The sequence below is a fragment of the Epinephelus lanceolatus genome, chromosome 17 (assembly GCF_041903045.1).
Source record: "Epinephelus lanceolatus isolate andai-2023 chromosome 17, ASM4190304v1, whole genome shotgun sequence".
NCBI lineage: Eukaryota > Metazoa > Chordata > Actinopteri > Perciformes > Serranidae > Epinephelus > Epinephelus lanceolatus.
Window position 1 is genome coordinate 31,283,941 of NC_135750.1, and position 21,333 is coordinate 31,305,273.

The 21,333-nt window shown below is 39.8% G+C and overlaps 1 protein-coding gene across 2 annotated transcripts in view; it reads left to right on the top strand.

The window, feature by feature from the left end:
- The first annotated feature begins 808 nt into the window (after nt 1–808).
- Nucleotides 809–21,333, top strand: part of ide (insulin-degrading enzyme) — a 31,539-nt gene continuing 11,014 nt past the window's right edge. Inside the window, exons 1-19 of one of the 2 annotated variants that reach the window (XM_033612982.2) lie at nt 809–943; nt 1,860–2,044; nt 2,813–3,020; nt 4,966–5,135; nt 6,233–6,355; nt 7,469–7,581; nt 7,798–7,960; nt 8,276–8,368; nt 8,508–8,599; nt 8,996–9,076; nt 9,633–9,736; nt 11,316–11,418; nt 11,557–11,679; nt 12,148–12,230; nt 14,099–14,243; nt 16,936–17,046; nt 17,294–17,414; nt 18,428–18,519; nt 20,471–20,582. In XM_033612982.2, coding sequence (XP_033468873.2) covers nt 858–943; nt 1,860–2,044; nt 2,813–3,020; nt 4,966–5,135; nt 6,233–6,355; nt 7,469–7,581; nt 7,798–7,960; nt 8,276–8,368; nt 8,508–8,599; nt 8,996–9,076; nt 9,633–9,736; nt 11,316–11,418; nt 11,557–11,679; nt 12,148–12,230; nt 14,099–14,243; nt 16,936–17,046; nt 17,294–17,414; nt 18,428–18,519; nt 20,471–20,582 — 2,308 coding nt within the window. In that variant the 5' untranslated portion in view covers nt 809–857. Of the gene's footprint in view, nt 944–1,859; nt 2,045–2,812; nt 3,021–4,965; nt 5,136–6,232; nt 6,356–7,468; nt 7,582–7,797; nt 7,961–8,275; nt 8,369–8,507; nt 8,600–8,995; nt 9,077–9,632; nt 9,737–11,315; nt 11,419–11,556; nt 11,680–12,147; nt 12,231–14,098; nt 14,244–15,021; nt 15,167–16,935; nt 17,047–17,293; nt 17,415–18,427; nt 18,520–20,470; nt 20,583–21,333 lie in introns of both variants that reach the window. The other variant, XM_033612983.2, reaches the window with a different exon arrangement.

Genomic DNA, 21,333 nt, shown 5'->3' on the forward strand with positions numbered 1-21,333 from the left:
AAGTACATTTCTCTCTGAAATGTAGTGTAGTAGATGTATTAAGTGGCATGAAAAGAATAAACTCAAGTAAAGTACAAGTACCTCAAATTCATACTGAAGTGCAGTACTTGAGTAAATGTACACTCCACCACTGTTATGAGACAACACATGGCAACTAGTGTGCAATCACATAAATCATAATCTTTAATATCCAGCTTCTTAAACTTATGTTTTAGGCTACCAGATTCGGCATAGGCCACAGAATTCTAAAGGCATCTCTTACTTCATTACTTTTAGGTACTCGTGGCCTAACTTCTTTCTTGAATCAATTTACAAACAACAAGGCAGTTTAATCATGACATTACATGACCTTCTGATGTATATGTCTAACATAAACATTTGAGTATGACTAAGAACACAATAAATATATAAGATGTTAAGTTAAAAAAATAATAATGAAAGTTGTAATTTTTTTGTAAAGGTCTTCAGTGTACCTATTTAAGTGAACAGTCCAGTAGTGCCCTACTGATTTTCATAGTGGTGATTTCTACTGACACCTGAAGCGAATGCGCAGGATAAAACCGATCTCATACGCTGAACGTAAACGGAAACCCAAACGCAGGCTACCTAATCGATATCAGAACCAATGACACAACATAATTTCAGAAGTATGCTAGATATTTTGCCGCGTGACATTCACCTTAACTTTGAATGTATAATTAATAAAAATTGTCTTCATCGCGCGTATGATTTAGAAAATTAAGTGTAGAATTGATAAAATGCTTTATTAAATTGCGCTCTGTTCTGTGACCGATTACTTTGGCCTATTCAAATATGGCGCTGTAAAAGCCAAGGTTTGTTTTTCATGGGTGTAAAGTATGTTTAAGTGCATTAACCGAACGGCCCAGTGTACGAGATATCGCCAGTCAGCAGGTAGCGGTTTTTGTCTTACCCGAGATTTTAGGTAAGTGTTGTCGGGCAAATGTCGTAACTTTTTGTCAGAAAATAACTGAGTTATTTTTTAAACCAAATCGTAGGCTAGCTAGCTGCCGAACTAAATCCGGTTTGTTGACCTAAGTTAAGCTCCCTAGCTGTTAGCTTAGTTGCTACTTAGGGTGGTAGCTAGGAACGGTTTATGTGCGGAGATTCTTTGTAACTGGTCAATTATTATACATTTTACAACAGCGAGAAATTAAAGGTGAACAGAATTAGCGTTGGACAAACGAACCCGCCTGCAAGTGGGTTTCTTGCTCACTTTTTTCTGGAGCTTAGGGTGCTAAGGTAGCAAGCTAACATTAGCTTCCCTCTGTGAGGGGGATTAACGTTGTTGTATGTCTATTAGCCGGTAACGAAAGCTAATCTCAGCTGTAGTTTGGGCGACGCGGTTGTGTGTTTTTAGTTAACCAACCTAACAGTAAAATTAGGATTATAAATCAGTATTTCTTTTAAGGAATAGCGTTACGTCTTTAGGAACTTTTTGTCTAGCTGACTGTACTTTGCCTGTCAAAAGCAGTGCCGTTTAGCCCAGTGGTCATTCAAAGTCTTTATCCAAGTTACAAACAGGGTTGTTGGTTACATTTAAGAGCTGGCCTGTTCATAATTACGCCGCTTGGGATAAATTATTAGATGATTGAATGCCATATTCCTGCATCAATCATGAGTCCACCAACAGCAGCCACTCTCACAGTGGTGTTAGCTAGTACGTTTCATTGCTGTTGAGTCTTGAGTGTCTAATTAACCAAAGTTAATGGAGTCGTCCTCAGTACTGAAATCTCCCAAAGCCATCGTGTCGGGTTAAAGCAGCATATTAAGTTTTAAGGCCAGACTCCTTGTGTAAATTCCTAAATTTTGACTGTACATTTTGATTCCCTCCACTGCAGGCTGGTGTCATCCTTGCCACTCAGAATGACCGACCCAGCTGTGAACAGGGTGGTTAGTGACATAATTCGCTCACCCGAGGACAAACGGGTCTACAGGGGTTTGGAGTTTACCAATGGCTTGAAGGCCATGCTCATCAGTGACCCAACCACAGACAAATCCTCAGCTGCTTTGGATGTCCAAATAGGTAAATGTATTTTATTACAGTTGCTTTGTCAGGTGGTCACATATTTTCATTTAGCTGACACATTTCCTCCTTACAGGGACCTTGATCACACAGTTTTGGAAAGCATGGGCACTGAATATCGACTTATTATTGTTATTATTATTACTATTATTATATATTTTCTTTTATTTCTCTTATTGAGTAATCCTGCCACCATAAATAAACCTGTAAACACAACATTACTGTCTGCCTACCTGGTGTCTCATTTCAGGATAAGACAGCTGCTCAGAAAACAATTTTTGTAAATATTGTAACTTCCATCTATAAGCCCTATCTCTGTCTAGGCAGTAGCAGGTTGCATTAACTGCAGGGAAGGAAGTGGTGATGAAATTATTAACAAGGTTTCTGTGAACGATGATCTTTCACCGCCCCATTGGGATAGTGAAAGTAAAACAAAATGTTACCATGCCACAATCACCTTTTGTTTTAAATGCCAGTTATTTGGCAAAGATGGTCTTAACTATTTGATCATACTATTATCATTATTATTATTACTATTATGAAGATATTGCGCCGTCTAATGATGTAATTCTCCATGTAAAGAAATTTAGCTGTTATTGTGATGTTACTCATTTAGGATTATTTCCACTCTTTGCTTTCTTTTCCAGTTTGGACAATCAATCTATCAGAAACTGAAAAGTCAAGGTGTTATCTTTGAACTTTGACGAGCTGAGAGATCTACAGCTTGATTAACTAGTTTTCTGTGGCAATTCTTTTTAATTGTTACAGGTTCATTATCAGACCCAGGGAACATCTCGGGCCTGGCGCACTTCTGTGAACACATGCTGTTCCTGGGAACAAAGAAGTACCCCAAGGAAAACGAGTACAGCCAGTTCCTCAGTGAGCACGCGGGCAGCTCCAATGCCTTCACCAGTGGGGAACATACCAACTATTACTTTGACGTGTCCCATGAGCACTTGGAAGGAGCACTAGATAGGTACTGTCCTCTTAATTTGATGGGACTCATTTTGCCACGCACAAAAAGTAATTTGTCTCATTTATCTTATGTGCATCTTAGGTGTGTCCTGTATTATGTATTATGACCTGGTCTATGCAAATGTTAGTCGTAATTGACAAAACTGACATTAACGATGTTATGGCCAGTCGAATTTAGATTCATTTGACTGGTACCAAACTTTGTCTCCCGCATTTACATACATCAGTTAAAAGCCTTACATGTCGATATTCAGGCTTCCTATATTATATATTTATTTTGTATACTCATATTTGTCCAGTTAAGATGGATGTCATCTCTTTGTCTAAGTGCTTGTTTGTTTATCAGTGTACAGTGTTACTCTTGGGAGTCCAGGTGTTAACCCAAATGAGCTGCCAGGTTGTTGTCTGTCCGTCTTTGGTTACCCAACCCAGCTTCAGTGTGCTCTCTTTTGTAACCATCAGCATAGTTCCTACCCCCCTCAGGCTAGAAGCCTCAGGCACAGGGTGAGACTGATGTCCTCAGCCTTGCAGGGGTCTCCTCTCACGTGCCAGCTGTGGTGGTTTGCGGAGGACAGTCAGGCAGTGTCAGAACTTAATGTACTGGGGTTAGCTTACCTGCTTATAAATGAATGATAGTCTAGCAAGCACCTGTTTATGTGCGTAAGGCTAATTGTTCCCCTGCGCCAGTGAATTGTGAAGGCCATCTGGTCTGTAGTGGGAGGAAAGGACAGTGCAGAGTGTGTTGAAATATTGATGATGTTGCCACTTAGAAAATAGGAGAGCATTGTGTCTGAAAGGATCATATGTGTCATTAGCTGGCTTCGTTATATTAACCATATCCTTGCTATATTATCAGAATAACTTTATATACTTTTTAGGCAGTTAACAAATTTGATCACTTGTAATGGAAAAGCAGACTCATCTTTTTGTAGTGGGCTAAAGAAAGTGTTTGAACATGCATTTTACTAAGGATACAAGCTGCAAGAACCACACACAGTAAACAGTTTGTTAATTGCAGTACCAGTGTTCATGGTGTGATTGTTTTGCAGTGTCTTTTTATTGATCCAAACAATCAGCTGCTTTAACAGAGGGGCATGTTTGTCAAATGACAGGATTTGGTACAAGATGGCATCCGCTTTGTAATCTTCAAATCTACAGCAAAATGCTGACCTGGGATGTTGCTTTAAAAACATTCAAATGTGTGTGTGCTTATCTTTAGTCATTTGCTTGGCAGTTGCTCTCACTTTGCACTCATGCAAATGGGATTTTCATCAACTCCTTTTCTGTCTACAAATGGTCCTTCACATTTCACACCTTCAGTAAACTCAGAACAGGCTACTGCTGAAAAAGCACAATAGCCTTAAAGAAGTATTTCACTGTTGGAAGGATGGTCTTTTCATAAAACTAGGCCGTCTATACAGTAGAAACTTGCAAATGTTTTTGACATTGGTGCTTCATGACCAGAGAATCCAGAGAAAAGGGCTGTGGCTGTGGCTTTTGCGCAAGAGGTATAAAGCCTACTGTTAAGAGAATGCACTGTGTTGCACTAGGTAAATAAACACTCCCACTGGTGAATGACATAATGCACGTTGGTTTTTGGTTGTCTGGAAACAATGTGGTGGCCGGCTGGTAACAAATGATCTTGTATTACAGTTAAATACTGAGCTTAAGTATGTTTCTGACAACATTTGAGGAGAGAAATAGCGAAAAGTTTCACGTCATTAAGTGGGTTTTTGCTGGCAAATGAGCAGGAAGGTCTGTGCCAAGATGGAGACAAGTTTAACATACTTCATTAACACATACTACAGATACTTGCCAGAAAATCGGGAAAGTATCCCTTTAAATAAAGTAATTATTCATGTGAATGTTTACAACTGCTATACTGATACTCATATGAAACTATACTGTTTAATGTTCCATTTACTGTCATTTTGCAATTTCTGTAGGTTCGCTCAATTCTTCCTGTGCCCACTGTTTGATGAGAGCTGTAAGGACCGGGAGGTGAATGCTGTGGACTCTGAGCATGAGAAGAACCTGATGAATGATGCCTGGAGGTTGTTCCAGTTAGAAAAGGCCACTGGCAACCCTAACCACCCCTTCAGTAAATTTGGAACAGGTAGGAAATCTCCACAGTTTACACCAATGCTCACTTTAACTATACATGGTTCTATTATTCATTCTGACTTCTGCTCATTGCAGTCCACCCACATAATATGATTTGTAAGGTTATCAGGTCCATCACATCTGTCTGTCTCTCTCTGTATGCACACACTGAACACAACAAGTATGCGTTTTAGCACTTGATATATTTAAATCGGTGTTTAAAGCTAAGGACAAAACAAATACCCCGCTTTATTTGTGTTTGTTAAACCAAAGGACATGTGTTCTACAGCAATAAATAAAATATGAACCCATCATTTTGCTCACATGCTACAGTTTAGATCTTTGACATTTCTAACACGTTTTATGATCATAACATTTAGATTCACTCAACTGACATTTAGCTGTTGTGAGGCAAAGCATCTCGCAGCATGAAGGGAGTTTACTCTCCGGGCCAGTGAAGTCCCAGATCAGAGTGACGTGTGCTTGGAGCAGCTCCGAGCTCAAAATAGCCACCTGATGGCAGTCTTGAATTATATCATCTTTATTCCAGTTAAGAATAGAAGAGGATCAGACAGACCTGAGTATCATGCTCTCTTCGTAGACCAACATAATCTTCTCAAGATTGTTGCTTTGTTTTTCTGTCTGTCTCAAAAAATTTGAAATATGGCTCATTAACCAATGGGAGGCAAGCAGCTTGTTCATGTACCTGGCAGGCTACTGTCACTGGATCATCATATGTTGATCATCATATACTGTTCTCATAAGTTTTAATGTTTGATGCTTTCAAGTGTTGATGCAGCTCTCAAGAAGATCATGCTGATGTTTTTTGTGTCATTGCATTTTAAAAAGAGGAACAGACATTGTTTCACCCTGTGCAGTGATCATTATCTGTCCACTCACCACAATGCACTAATGTCAGTACGCTGCTCATATTTGTGCATCTGTTCATTCAAACAAAATCGATAATTGCAAATGGACCTGAGGTTTTTTTTTGTTTGTTTGTTTTTTTTAATAAAAGATTGATTATTATAATTGTACTCTGTCTTGGAGAAGTTGTGGCATGTTTTTGAAAAACAAATATTCACAACTCACGTATTATCTCTTTTAAAGGTAACAAATTGACCCTTGAAACTTGGCCGTCTAAAGATGGGATCGACATCCGTCAGGAGCTCCTGAAATTTCACTCTACGTATTACTCCTCTAACCTGATGGGATTGTGCGTGTTAGGAAGAGGTAAGAGTTAAGCTCTCACAAATATCATGTTTGAATGTTGCAAAAGCATCACTCAGCCTGAACAGAGCTTGTATGACTTGTCAATTCCTTGTACCGTCAGTTACTCAAAACATCGAAGAGGAACAAACCATGCAAGTCATGTATGAAATGGTATATGTAGCCTAAACCATAATGTTACAAGTTTGATTTTCAAGTTGTTAAACAGCAATTCAACATATGATTGTCAGATCAAATCATGATATTGTACTTCAGCATAAATGCCAAAAACAAATGAGACCATTGTCAAGACTGAGTAGCTTCTGCTTGATGCTAGTTTGAGGGGTTAGTCCATACACTATATGCCCTACACCTCCTCTGTCTTGTTTTACATGTTTATCTTCTCTTTAGCCTTGCTAACATGGTGGAGGTGGTTTCTAAAATTATCTTCCCATTGGTCTTTTACTAGTTTCAGCCTGTGTAATCTTCTGTAATTGGGACAAACTTTGAAAACCTCTGCTTCCTTTGTGGCAAGAGAGCAGCACCCTCTTCCTGTTTCACCATCTGGTCTTTGTGTTTAAGGGCAGTTAAACAAACTTCCCAATAAACTGAAGCTGAAATCACGGAGATAAAAATAATTCCAGAAAGGACTTCTCAAACATGATTTTTTTAATTGTCATTATATTGGTAATACCAGAGTGATTCAAATTTAGAGCTAGCTTTAATTAAATTATGTGTCACTCAAGTTCATTACCAGGGGAAATTGACATTTTGCAAGGCTTTCTCGTATGAATTGCAAGAAACAGAGTTTGACAAGCGTGCTTACAAGAACATCCTTGCGTGATTTAATGGCTTCATGTCGCTCTCAGTTACTCAACTGCTGAATGTCCAGTGAACTTTCAAAAAATGCTACGGTCAAACTTACAGTGAGTGGAGCCGTACTGTGCATCCTGGAAATACTATTAATGGTCAAAGTATGATCGCTGGTATTTGTTTCACTAGATGAGTTTAGAAAATGAGCTATCCTTTATTATAGTTTATGGTTTAATTGAGTCCTCTTTGTACTCATATGGGCTCCTTATTGTCTGTTAACTTTAAAGTCTATCTAAGCTAAGCTTTTTTGTCTTTTCCCCACAGAATCATTAGATGAGTTGACCTCCATGGTGGTGAAGCTATTTGGAGAAGTGGAGAACAAAAATGTACCTATCCCAGAATTCCCAGAGCACCCCTTCCAGGAAGAACACCTCAGAGTGAGTAACACAGCCATAGCTAGTTTTTAATAAGATAGTATTTATTAGCTTTTTTAAGCAACTGGCTGTTTGCTGTATGAAAACTGTATTTAGGCACTACATGATGAAAACCTTTTCCATTTATCGCTCATCAAAATTTTATTTCTAAAATATCAAATGACTGAGTTTTCTTAAGTAACAAGAAGTTGTTTTTTTGTTCTTGGTGATTTGTTGCAGCAATTCTACAAAGTGGTGCCTATCAAAGACATCAGGAACCTGTACGTGACATTCCCCATCCCTGACCTACAGAAGTACTATAAATCTAACCCAGGACATTATCTGGGACATCTGATCGGCCACGAAGGACCTGGAAGTTTGTTATCAGAGCTCAAATCTAAAGGTGGGACATAGAGAATTAAAGAAGAATTAAAAAAATAAATAAAAAAGCTCAAACTATTGTGGTATGGTTTGCATTATCATGTTTTCCCACCTCACAGATTGTTGAATTTTATATTTTTTGTTTCGTAATAGTATTTGTATAAAATATATAATATGATCAAAAATCAGATTATGTACCATTTTCTGATTGATTTGACTGCAGTAGAATTTCTTTAGTATTTACAATGTGCTATTAAAGTAATCAAGATGTTCAATTTTCAGTCTTAAATCTTAAGTATGTGACTTACTGACAATGGCCGTTATTTTTATTTTTAAGGCTGGGTGAACACACTTGTTGGAGGGCAGAAAGAAGGAGCTCGAGGATTCATGTTCTTCATCATCAATGTGGATTTGACAGAGGAGGGCCTGTGTAAGTAGCACAGCCGTTAACATTCACTCATGTGCTTTGCATGTGTTTGATTATTCCCTATTGTGGTCAGATGTGTGTATGTGTGAGTAAATGAAATTGAAATACTCCTCATTAAGGCATGCTATATTTGTCACTGCAGTGCACGTTGAGGACATCATCTTCCACATGTTCCAGTACATCCAGAAACTGCGCACTGAGGGACCTCAGGAGTGGGTGTTTGAGGAGTGCAAGGTAATTAATGTTGTCTATTCGGCGACAGCATTTCAGACAGAGGGGCAGGACAAACTTGACCTACTTATTTCTGGTTAGTTGAGAAACTAATAGAGCAGCACAGACGTTGACAGCAGAGACTGATGGGATTCAGACCTGCCAGCTATTTTCACCATCTTATCGGCTGAATGTAGCCATGTCAAATGGAGCTGGATAGTATTCATTTTCTATGCTACGCTATCTCCTAAAGGATTAGAATAACATGGGGATTAAATTCTGTGCAGCTCCTCTTTCTAGACTCTGGCTCCGAATGTCTGTCTCTATACAGTAACTGTATAAAACAGTTGCTGTATGTAACTGTTGTATGTGTTGTGGTTTCACATGTTTGATCCCTCACCTCTGTCTCTCTTTCTGTAGGACTTAAACAAAGTGGCCTTCAGGTTCAAGGACAAGGAGCGACCCCGCGGCTACACTTCCAAAGTGGCTGGTCTTGTACACGTAGGTCCTCTCTCCATCTGCAAAGGTTGTTTCCAGGGAGACACAATGCAGCTCTTTGCGTCGGTACCTGCTGTCGTCATCAGGCTGCCTGGTGCTGCTGTTGACTCTGTACTGAGCGAATTAAGATTTTGCAGAGGCACAGTCAGAGCAAGGCTCAGTTCTTGTATTTACCACAGTTCCTGTATGACTGTCGCAGCGAGGCTCATTGACTTAAGTACCTAATCATTATCTGCTGCACGAATTACAGGAATTTTCTTGTGTGTGTCTTCTTGCCAGGTTTCGCAGTACATTTTCCCCCCTCCATTCTCTTAACAGTTTGCAGGCTTTGATTCAGTGGCTAAACTATCGGTTTGAGATCTACAGATCTTGGAAATAAAAGCTTTATTAACAAATGTGTTTTACTATCAGTCCACTCCAGTTGCAGTTGAAGACATATAATTATTACAGCAAAAAAGAGTACAATTGAATTTTAAGCCATCTCCACAAATGTTTTACAGCTAATCCTCCCACTTCAAGCAGCACAATGCTAACAGCTGTCTGCTCTGTGTGTTTTCAGTACTACCCTCTTGAAGAGGTTCTGGCAGCAGAATACCTTTTGGAGGACTTCAGGCCAGATCTGATTGAGATGGTGCTGGACAAGCTGAGACCAGAGCATGTCAGGTCAGTGTGAGCACTAATGAAAGTGCAGCTTTAGATAGCAATTGAAAAATGTTATACATATTATGTAAAGAAAATAACAATTCCCTTCCTTTATGGATGAATAGTTGCACTGCAAGCCTGACACACATGTAGTAATGTGTGTATTTGTGCATAATGCCAAAGAAATATCTCAGAAAGTTTGCTGTATCTTTATAACTTGTATCTGTGACACAAGGATAATAACATAGAGGATAATACATTCAGATAATGACTCTACTCGACTTTCTGTAGCCTGTCAGCTGTGACAAAGTGCTGTTGGTCTACTCTGATATTTGGATGAAACAGCTTTTCAATTTTCTGCCTTGAAAAGAAATGCCAGACAACTTCACAGATTTGATTATCTCTACAGCCTCAAAGAGTCCGTTTGTTATATCGGGAGATGGAAATGTGTGCTCAAGAATACATTATCAAGTTTTGCTCTCTGAATTGGAAATGCTGCTATCCCCCATAGGATATTACATAAACAATTTGGCAAATATAAAATTTTTCTTGCTAACTTGTTATACATGCCCCATGCTATTTGAAGATATTGGTCTGTCAAAGAGTGTTATGTGTTAAAGCAGAGCTAGACAGCTTAATGCTGTACAGTGGAAGATCTAGTTGGCAGCCAAAGTAAACACCAACCAATAAGCTAAGATGATATCAGTAAATCATAAAGTTGTACATAAATGTTGTCCTTTGTTAAGAAGCTGACGAAGTTCAGCCATCTTTTCTTGAACTACTGTTTGACACTGTGTTCTGTTCTGGTAGGAATTAAATTAAAAAGAAAGTCAAAGACTTTACCCAACAGGAGATTCATTTTGGGAATCCAAAGAAATGTCTGACATATCTTTTGGGAATAGCAGAATCTTCTCTGTTCCAGCCCGACTTTGAGTCTTATGTAAAACTCTAAGCGTAGTAAAGCCTCAACTCCAGTTCATTTTATGGGATGCTGCCCATGTCAAGCAAAGTGCAGACTTGTAACTACTCCATTCCTTAATGCTTAAAGAGGAGGAGATTGCGTGCCCTCATTGGCTGACCCTGACAGTTTGGGTGCCAATCTCGTCCTTTACTGAAGTGGCTATTTAACCTTGGGGTGTAACCACCGCTACTTTGAATTCATGGCAGCGCTTCCTTATGTATCACTCTCATTCCAGCAGCCGTAAGTGAAGTTACAGCAAATCAAGTTGCATCATTAAAGTGCTAGAAATTCTAATCACACACATGATGATGCACACTAACTCTCTTTATGCTGAGTCCTAGTTGTCATTTACTTAGCAAGAATGTACTATGTCCACTTTGTGATTAAATAAATGTTTAGGTAGCAGTGAAATACACTCTGAATGCGGTGCACTGAGAGCGATTAGGAATTCTAAACATAGCTCATCAGTCAAAGGCACAGGACGTGTCAATGGATCTGCACTACATGATCCAAATGCAATGCTAATAGAAAAGCACTCATCTCATGCGGGGTGGTTACAAATGGAGACTATCTAATCAGCTGACAGAGAGGTTTTTGTATCCATGTAACGTGACCTGGTTCACTCTTTTGATTTTCCAGAGTTGCAGTGGTGTCAAAGTCATTTGAAGGACAAACAGACAAGACAGAAGAGTGGTACGGTACGCAGTACAAACAGGAAGCCATCTCTGCAGAGTCCATTGAGGTGAATCACTGTGGTCATGGTGCTCTAATCAAATGACGCACAGCACCAGGAATCTTTTTTTTGCTTCGTGATGAGTGTATGACTACTGCTTATGTTTTATATAAGACACTGCTTACTTATTATATTCCTGTGTTTCAGAAATGGGCAAGTGCAGACCTCAATGGCAAGTTCAAACTGCCCATGAAAAACGAGTTCATCCCGACCAACTTCGAAATCTACCCTCTTGAGAAAGACTCTCCATCAGTTCCCACTTTAATCAAGGCAAGTGTTTTTGCTGCACAGATCTGGCAAAGTATTCAAAGTACTGTCGCTCTTCATTACACTACTGCTCCAGACGATCCTTAACTGCATATTAAGAATCTCTGTATTGCTGTTATATGCTAATAAGGCATTGTGATTGAGACATAAAGCATTTAGCACTGTTGCTGCCATCATGTCAAGATCAGAGGAACTAAGCTATTAACAGCAGCGTACATATTCCATTCTCTGAAGGAAAAGCTTTATAAAAGCCACTGTGCCTGTTTTCTTTTCTTGCTACTTCACTATATTGTAATCGGATGATATCAAAGTAACTTTGTTACAGTTATGTGATAAAGCAAACGCTCCCTCTGCCTGTGGTTTGTCTGAAGTGTGCCTTTTCATTTCCATGAACTGCAAACACTTATCTAGCTCAGAGTGGGCTTGAATATGAAAAAATGAATTGCTTGTGTGTGGTGTTATTTCTTTCAGGACACTGCCATGAGCAAGGTGTGGTTCAAGCAGGATGACAAGTTCTTCCTGCCTAAGGCATGCCTGAACTTTGAGTTCTTCAGGTATGTAACTATGAACCTTAATGGTTCAGCTGGAACTTTAGGTACAAGGTCCCCACCAGTGAATCCACTTTTTACTAGGTGTTACTACAAAGGTTACTTTGTTAATTCTTCATAATAAAAAATAACAACAGATATGTATACCATCCAGAGTAATCTGCCAAAAAGTGCAGAAAATTGTCTTTAAAAAAAAACAAGATGTAGATGTGTTAATATGAATTGATTGTGGTTTTGTCAACAGTTTCTGTACCTGCTCTACAATAACAAAATACTTGAATGTTTCAGAGGAGCTAGAGGAACTAACTGTTAATTTTGAATTATCAGTAGCTTAACTTTCTGCCAGTATCCCATTAAATAAGACCAGACCAGAAAAGATTGAGGCTCTCACCTCTTAGATGGAGGCAGGTATCTCCAGACTGCAGTCACTTATACTGTATCTATAACATGGTTATCATAGTTAACTAAAACTGAACTAAAAACTAAAACAAGGTGTGGAAAAACATTTTAGATAACTGAAATTAAAAACTAAGGTAAAGTAAAAGTACACAGGGAATGTCTTTTCTTTAAGTCTTTGTTAATATTATCAAAGCATGAGGAGGCAGTGGTGCATACTGAGACTGGAATGTCTACATGACGACTTAGTTGCCTTCACAAAGTGTTGTTGTGTTTATATTGTAATACCTATTCTGAACTTCTTAAGTCCTGCCCCTACTACTAACTAAAAGTAATACTTTAACTAATAGAAAATAATCTACAATTTAAAAAGTCTGGTAACTGATTGAAAAATTAACTGCACTAAAAACAAAGAAATGAAATCAATCAATCAATCAATCAATTTTATTTATAAAGCCCAATATCACAAATCACAATTTGCCTCACAGGGCTTTACAGCATACAACATCCCTCTGTCCTTAGGACCCTCACAGCGGATAAGGAAAAACTCCCCAAAAAAACCCTTTAACTGGGAAAAAAAATGGTAGAAACCTCAGGAAGAGCAACTGAGGAGGGATCCCTCTTCCAGGACGGACAGACGTGCAATAGATGTCGTACAGAACAGATCAGCATAATAAATTAACAGTAATCCGTATGACACAATGAGACAGAAAGAGAAAGAGAGAGAGAGACAGAGACAGAGACAGAGAGATAAATAAAAATAAAAACTATTGAAAAATACAAAATGATAATATCTCAGATCTATAAATCTGTTGGGAACTGAACATGTGATCACTGTAAAATTGTGATTTCTCAGTGTGTTTTTTTTTTTACTGTAATGCAACAAAACTGTGGTAAGGTGAAGTCTGTCACAGTTTTTTTTACTGAAGGTCGCAGGCCAGCGTGTTAAGAGCAATAAAAATACAAATACGGAAACGCTACATAAACCTCAAATTGAATGCCATTTTGCTGAAATTGTTTGCCGTTACAAGATTTCTTTTTCTGAAATTCTCAACTCTAGAAGAGAAATATCTTTGCTGTGGCAAACGGCTCAAAATAATCCAAAAGGAAGTCTTGCACCTGCTTCTTTTTCAAGTGTTGCTGTAATTTACCAGGAGGCCACTTCCAAACAGTCAGTCTAACTTGGGAGTCTTCCAGTGTTTGCACAGACGATACCACTACATGAACTGGGATAGTCTGGATTAGCTAGCCAATAGTCTACAACTGAAACACTGCCAAACCCTTCTTTGTTGGACTGTAATCACAGTCTGTTATGGGGTTTGTAGTTTGTAACAAACTGTAGCAAGTCTGATAACCAACCAAATGTCCTGTTGTGGAACATTTGTTCCATTACACCCTTAACTGAAGTGAGATGTAGGGACCAATGTCTCTACGCTTTGTTTCTATGTTTTGTTTGACCACTGCCATTTTCTCTACAGCCCGTTTGCGTACGTGGACCCATTGCATTGTAACATGGCATATTTATACCTGGAGCTCCTCAAGGACTCCCTCAACGAGTATGCATATGCAGCCGAGCTAGCTGGCTTGAACTATGACCTCCAAAATACCGTCTATGGGATGTATGTAAGTATTCAAAATCCCTCCCCATCGCCCTCACGCTGCATCCCAGACTTTACGTCCCCAACCTTAATCATCCCCAGACTGGGCTACTGTGGCTCAGCCAGGCCTGGGTTGACGGGTCATTTTAAGCCATCTGAATGGGCACATTGGAATGTTGTATCTCACAGGATGATACATTAATGAAGAAAAGTTAACAAGAATCTGCTGTTTATTAAAGTCCTTTGTCTGTTATAATGTGAGACTTAACTCATGGTAAACCTTAACCATGTAGTTAAAAAGAAAAACATTTAAAAAAGGAAAAAAAAATATAAAACCCTTCCAACTAAGACCTGGCTGTCCTAGCCTCTGTTCTGTCTGCATCTTCCTCTTCATTCTTCATCAATCCTTTTCCCATTTTTGCTCACCCACCTCCCGCGAAACCCTAATGACCACTTGAGGTAATTATTTTCTCTCGTTTTCAGGCGTATCGAATCTTTGTCATTTCTGTCTTTTAGGCATATTATGGTTAAAGGCACGCCTGTAGTTATCACACCAGGTAAAGCGGCGTTCCACCAATGACATTAAATTTATAAATCTGAAAACAGCAGTGGCAAGTCTTCCACAGAATCTAGTCGTCAGTTTTTTATCTGGAGACAGAAGGCTGGTCATGAGGCTGCATATACATACTCTTCTTATCATTCTTCTCATGCATGCATTGTCTTGTCCTTTTTTTTTTTTTGACAACCCCTCATTCCCAACAAACGTGTATTTTTGTTTTTCTTCTTTTTTCCCCTTTCATTAGTCGCTACCTATATGCAGACCCCCTGCACTGCAACATGACCTACTTGTTACTCAGGTTACTGAAGGATGATTTAAAAGAGTATACATATGCAGCCCGCCTGGCCGGGCTGGTGTATGGCGTAGCCTCGGGGATGAATGCCATCCTCGTAAGTAAGCCGTGTGAAATCTGGAGGGAAGTAGGGGGTGCCAATGAAGGGTCCACTTTGAGGCTATGAACAGAGTGTGAAAACAGCTTGGTTTTCTACGTATGTGAAGAAGTGCTGTGTGTCGCCTGCTTGTCCAACCTGAAGGATTTATAAGAATCTTTGCTTGCTACTGCATCCCCCGCAAACAGCAACTTAATATGTCCTTTTAACTGTTGCTGAATACAGTCCTCTGGAAATGTCATTGCTACTTAATTGACATTTTATTTCTGCTTAGGATTAAAATATTTGCCTCTAGCAATTATGTCTCAAGAATCTGTTCATCACATTTCTTAAGAATAACACACATTTCCATACCTCACCCTCTGTCACAAGAGTTTTTCGTTTCTAAGATTAGGGGTTTATGAATTGATATAACAGGTTTTTATTTCAGGCCTCTGTGGCAATAAAACTCATAAATTTAAAACTTTGTGCAGACTTTCAGAATACGCTGAACCTTGGCTGCTTCAGTCAAGGACGTATGAGTGACTGGTATTGCAGATTCACTTCCAAAATTCATTCAGGGTAATATATTCAGACAGGAGAAGGAGAAATAGACTGTATGGCACAATTTTACCTACCTGTGTAATTATTGTTTGGTCTTTTGGCTGCCATTCTCTCTCTTCTGTTGTGTCAGTGTCATTCAGGTGGTCAATGAAATAGTGTCTCCGTCTTAAGATACAAGGAATAAAGCCAAATGATGCAGATTCTCTTGACATATTTATAGTCACATTTCTGCTGATGCCAGAGCCCAAAGGATGTTGGAAGTGGATCTGTATCCAGGAAGTTTGATTAGTTACAGGCGACTTGCTCAATCTGGCTTTGTTTCCCCCCAAATATATGAATACATGTGTCTGTCTGTCTGTCTGTCTGTCTGTCTGTCTGTCTCACAGCAAAGTAACAACATACCTATGGATGAAACTGGTTTGCGGTGATGGTGTTACGCTCTTTTCTGACTTTCTAACCTCTTGGCTGCACCCTTTGTCATATGACCGAGTAGCCTGTATTCATTAGGTTCCTCTCACCTGTGAATCACAATCATGGTGTGCCCTTTGAGACAGCTATTCAACACACTATCTGTGTAGTCATGTGATGGGCTGTATGTAATTGATTTGAGTCAGCAGTGTTGGTGTGGCTGGCTGGGTGTTTGTCAAGGTTAATGATGTTAGGAGAGATTACTTTAACAGGTGTCACCACAGGGACTCAGCAACAGGGATCGGGGAGGAATGGGATGAGTCTAAGAGCGAAGCTATGTAGCTGGAGGTTTTGCTGAATCATTACAGGCCATAAGGTGCAGATGACATTGCAAAGTAAAGGCTTTAAATAACCTTGACTGTTCTTTTCCATTTTTAAAATGCTCTTTTGCATTAATAAAAAAAAAAAAAAAAAAAAAAAACTCATCGTGATGAAGTGATTCTTCCTCACATAGATCAGCCTCTTGTTACTTTTTGTTTTTTTAATGTGGTGGAGGGGAGTCTTTTTTAATGTATATTCCTCCACATTTTCAGTTTTGAGTATAATGAAAGTGCTATTACATATTTTGTGATACTTATTGTAGAGGTGGTGACTCATCTTAAGAAGGAACTGATCTTGACAATCATTCAGCCAGCCAGTAAATCCACACATAATAAATAAATAGATCAAATCAGCAATTGAAACTGCAGTTTCAGACTGGCCTTATCTTTGTGTTTGTTGATAATGTACCATCTGTCCTCTGTTGCTGTCTGCTGCAGCTGTCTGTTAAAGGTTACAATGACAAACAGCACATCCTGCTGAAGAAGATCATTGAGAAAATGGCCACCTTTGAGATAGATGAGAAGCGCTTTGACATCATCAAGGAAGCGGTAAGCTCACGCCATCGTCGGCACAAAGTTATGATGAATTATGATTGACCAAACAAATGACTTTATGGAGGAGCTCACTTTAACCCTTGAGTATTCAGAGCCTGTTTTATTCTACCTTACAACACAAGAGCAGTAACAGCAGCAGCATTTTGATGCGCTCCAGTAGTTTTCACATACTTTTTTCTTTCAAGTCCAGTTCATGAAGTGTTGATATTGAACTGACTTTGCCTTCTCTTTCTCCCCGCAGTACATGAGGTCTTTGAATAACTTCAGAGCAGAGCAGCCTCACCAGCACGCCATGTACTACCTCCGTCTACTAATGACTGAGGTCGCTTGGACCAAAGACGAGCTCAGAGAGGCTCTGGACGGTGAGGATGGATTCTCGTAATCCTTCTCTTTTTCTCTTCACTGTCTCAAAGTCTCAGCCCATGTGCTTATTACTCCCTTTTCTCCTGCGGGTCAAACTGAGTTCACTGAAATACAGAATAAATGCATATTCTAGTCCTTCTTCAGGCTAGATTGAGCAAGTGAAGCTTGAGATATGTAGGTATGAGGTTGAATAACCTTGTAGCTGTAGCAACAAACATATGGCCGAAATTTCACTATTCCTCAGTTTCAGTGTGGCTGACAGTTGATAAAGGGCTTCTCTTTCGCTCCTCTCACCTTAGGTCTTTTCTTCTTTTCTGTTTTCTTCCTTGAATCCTCATTTGAATGCTAAGACTGTTCTCCAGCAGATGCCTCCCTAGCTGCAGACTTTCCTCTCCGCAGTGCCAGTCTGGAACCTGAAGGGCAGACTGCTATTTTTTACCATGAAGCTTACACGGACTATCCTCAAATTCACATGAGACTCAATTAACCTGCAGGGTCAAAGCCTGCAGCCCAGTCATCGGGGCCTCCAATTACCACGCCTTCTCTTATCAGTGTCCTTAGCCTTTTGCTGTCCCCTGTATGAGGTCTATGAGGCACTTTCAGTCTCTTGTTTCCTAGTGTGTGTGTTGGTGTGTGGACACAATCATTTAGATAGATTGTGTGTGTGTGTGTGTATCCCTGTAGTAGCTCATCCTTGAATCTAGGTCAGACGTTACTTGAATTCAGATTGGCCTGCCCACATTGAGACACACTTGATTTTTATGTATGTGTAACTGAATGTGTAAGTGTGCGTGTGTTTTGCATGATTGTCCAACTGGTGACTGCTGTTGTCCTGTTCGTGAAGAGTATGCTGTCGATGAAACTCACACACACACACACACACACACACACACACACACACACACAGCAGTTATTCTGTTTTTTTCCTGATTCAGTCTTGATAGCAGCTTGGTAAAATTGCCTGGGAAATTGCTCTTTGATTGATTGCTGTTGTCTGTGATCTGTATTCCAGATGTAACTCTCCCACGCCTCAAGGCCTTCATACCTCAGCTATTGTCACGGTTACATATTGAAGCCCTTCTCCATGGCAACATCACCAAGGAGGTTTGCCACTGTGTTTTTACTGCCAGCTGAGGAAATGTTCTTTCCTTTCATATCGATGCTCTAAGTTTTGTAAAATATGTGTAAGCCTTTTCCTGTGAATATTGAATACACTTTTTATACTGGAACATCTGAGTCACCTTCAGCTTTTTATCGTGCCTTCCAGTGGTATCACACAGGTGAGGATTATTGTCAAAAACCTCTTATAAGATCCTGCGAGCAAGTCACTCTTTATATGAGGTCCCAGCTGTCGCAGCACCCGCCGTACGCCTGGTAATGATGACAGCGTCACAGTCTGGTGGAGAGAGAATTAGACTCACCAGTGTGTGCAATGATCCATTCCTTTTGAGCTATAGTATAGGCTGGTTCCTATAATGCCAGAGCAAGAACTGACCGAGTAGTTTGACAAAGGAGCCTCGTATTAAGAGGCTGTATGAGAGATGAAAAATCAGGTCATCATGTTGTAATGGGAAATTTGTGCTTATTATTGGTAGCAAAGCAGGCCAGTTAGAGAGCAGGAAATGTTACTGTAAAATAATGATTTAAAAGTTATCATTGTTGTAGCTTTAATTACTTTCGTGTTAAACCTATTACTATGCGTACATGTACCCTCCGCTCTCAATCAGTTAATGAAACTTTGTTCCTCAAGCCCAATGTTTTCAGTTACCACATTGACTTTGACTGCACCAGTGCCAGAGTCAGATCCAGAAACCCCTTAAATCCCTTTGTTAGTCCATCCCATGTACACAACCCACACACCTTTAAAGGGACAGTTCTCCCTAACTCCAAAATACATATATGTCCTCTTACCTGTTGTGTTTTTAAACTGTCTAGATTGATTTGGTTTGAGCTGCTGAGTGTTTGAGATGTCAGCCATAGAAATATCTGCCTCCTCTCGAATATAAAAGAACCAGATAGCACTTAGCTTGTGGTGCTCAAAGTGCCAAAAAAATAATTGAAAAAATTAAAAGCAGTGTCTCTTTCTAGAAATCATGACCTGGTTACTCAAGATAATCCACAGACCTTGTTGTGAGCAGTTTCATGTTGAAAGTATTTTCTTTTTAATGAACTACATTACCAAACGTTTGTGCTTGTGACAGGGGAAATGTGAACATTAATGGCGTCTTCCTCAGCTGAGTTGTAACATAAGCTAGCTCATTGGTGCTAGGTGAGCTAGCAGTTAATACACATCTCCTTCTGCGTGGTGATACATTTAAAGGGTGTACAGGTAAGAAGAAAAAATGGGTGAATTGTCCCTTTAACACTCTGCAAATGGATATATCTATTTATCTATCTATCTATGGCTATTACACTGATAAGTCTACAAACTGCAATGAAGATGACTTGATAGAATTTTTTTAAGGCTCAGCAATCTAAATGACAGAAACCTAATATTTTACCCAGTATTTATATCCCTAGTGGTTTTGGTTGTATCTGAGAGGTGGTGTGATGTGTCTGCTGCAGAGACTTTAGACTTCTAACCCACTAAATCAAACTGTTTTCTGCTGACGGTTAAAACAAAAGCTGAGAGTGTCCACAGTAAGGTCTGTGTAAGCAGTACATTATTTCTGGAAACTTTTTTTTTTTTTGATGCTTTGAGCTCCACAAGTAATATGCCATTCACTGTCTCTAGTTTGTGTTAGTGTAGCAACAGAAGTCTCTCACACTTTGCAAATGAAATCAAAACAAATCTGCATGGAGAGTTAATGGTGGGGGCAAGTATACATTGAATATGGAATATCAAGCTAACCTCGCTGTAGTTTTTAGGGTGTGGGTTAAGAGAGCAATGCATTACCTGTGTGTACCATCAATTAGCGATCCAAAATCAGCAACCTGGAAAATTGTGTAAAACAGGTCATTTACAAACTCTTGGATAGAGCTTATCATCAGAGCTAAATATTGTGTTTGTGGACTGAAATATTTGGCCTTTTCTCCCTGTCTGTCATCTCTATAGTCTGCTCTTTGCATGATGCAAATGGTGGAGGACACGCTCATTGAGCATGCTCACACAAAGCCCCTCCTCCCCAGCCAACTGATTCGCTACAGAGAGGTGCAGGTTCCAGATGGTAAGTCCTGCACTCCCCCGCATCCCATACGCACGCGCGTGCGCGCGCACACGCACACGCACACACACACACACACACACGCACACACACACACACACACCGATTAAGCACTCTTAATCATTATTTGCCAGTCAAGCCTGTCTCCACGGCGACCATGCAGAATAACCCTCACCCAGTGCTGTTGCCCTCGTCATCAGTGACGCTGCCTTGCGTTTGTAAAGACTTGATTAAATTCGACATCCCTCATTTCCCTCAGAGGAACATCATAGTCACTGACTGGAAATGGACGTCATCAGGCAAAATACGTACACTTCCCCTCAGCTCAAAGATGAATGCACACACACGCCAAGCAAAGCACCTGTGCTGCCTTTCTGATTACATTAGGAAAGTGGAACGATGTAGAGAGGAAAACCAGAGCTGTGCAGGGCCACCTGGAGACATCCTGTGTCTCACCGAGGGATTTTCCAGGCTTTGCTCCAGACTGCCAGTCAGACATAGAGCAGGAGCTAGGAAGGAGGACATAAAGGATGTAAACACAAAGTTGGATTATGAAATGACAGACTGGCTGACAGTATATCTGAGAAACAGGTTATTACTCTCACAGCTGAAAGCTTTAGAGCCGAAAGTTCCTGTGAATCTGTCCAGCTACACATTAATCTTTGTTAAAGGCACCATGTGGTCCAAATGTAATCAGAAAGAAAGCCAAATGTCTAAAATTCAAACACAATTTTGGAGCCTGCTATCACTCCTA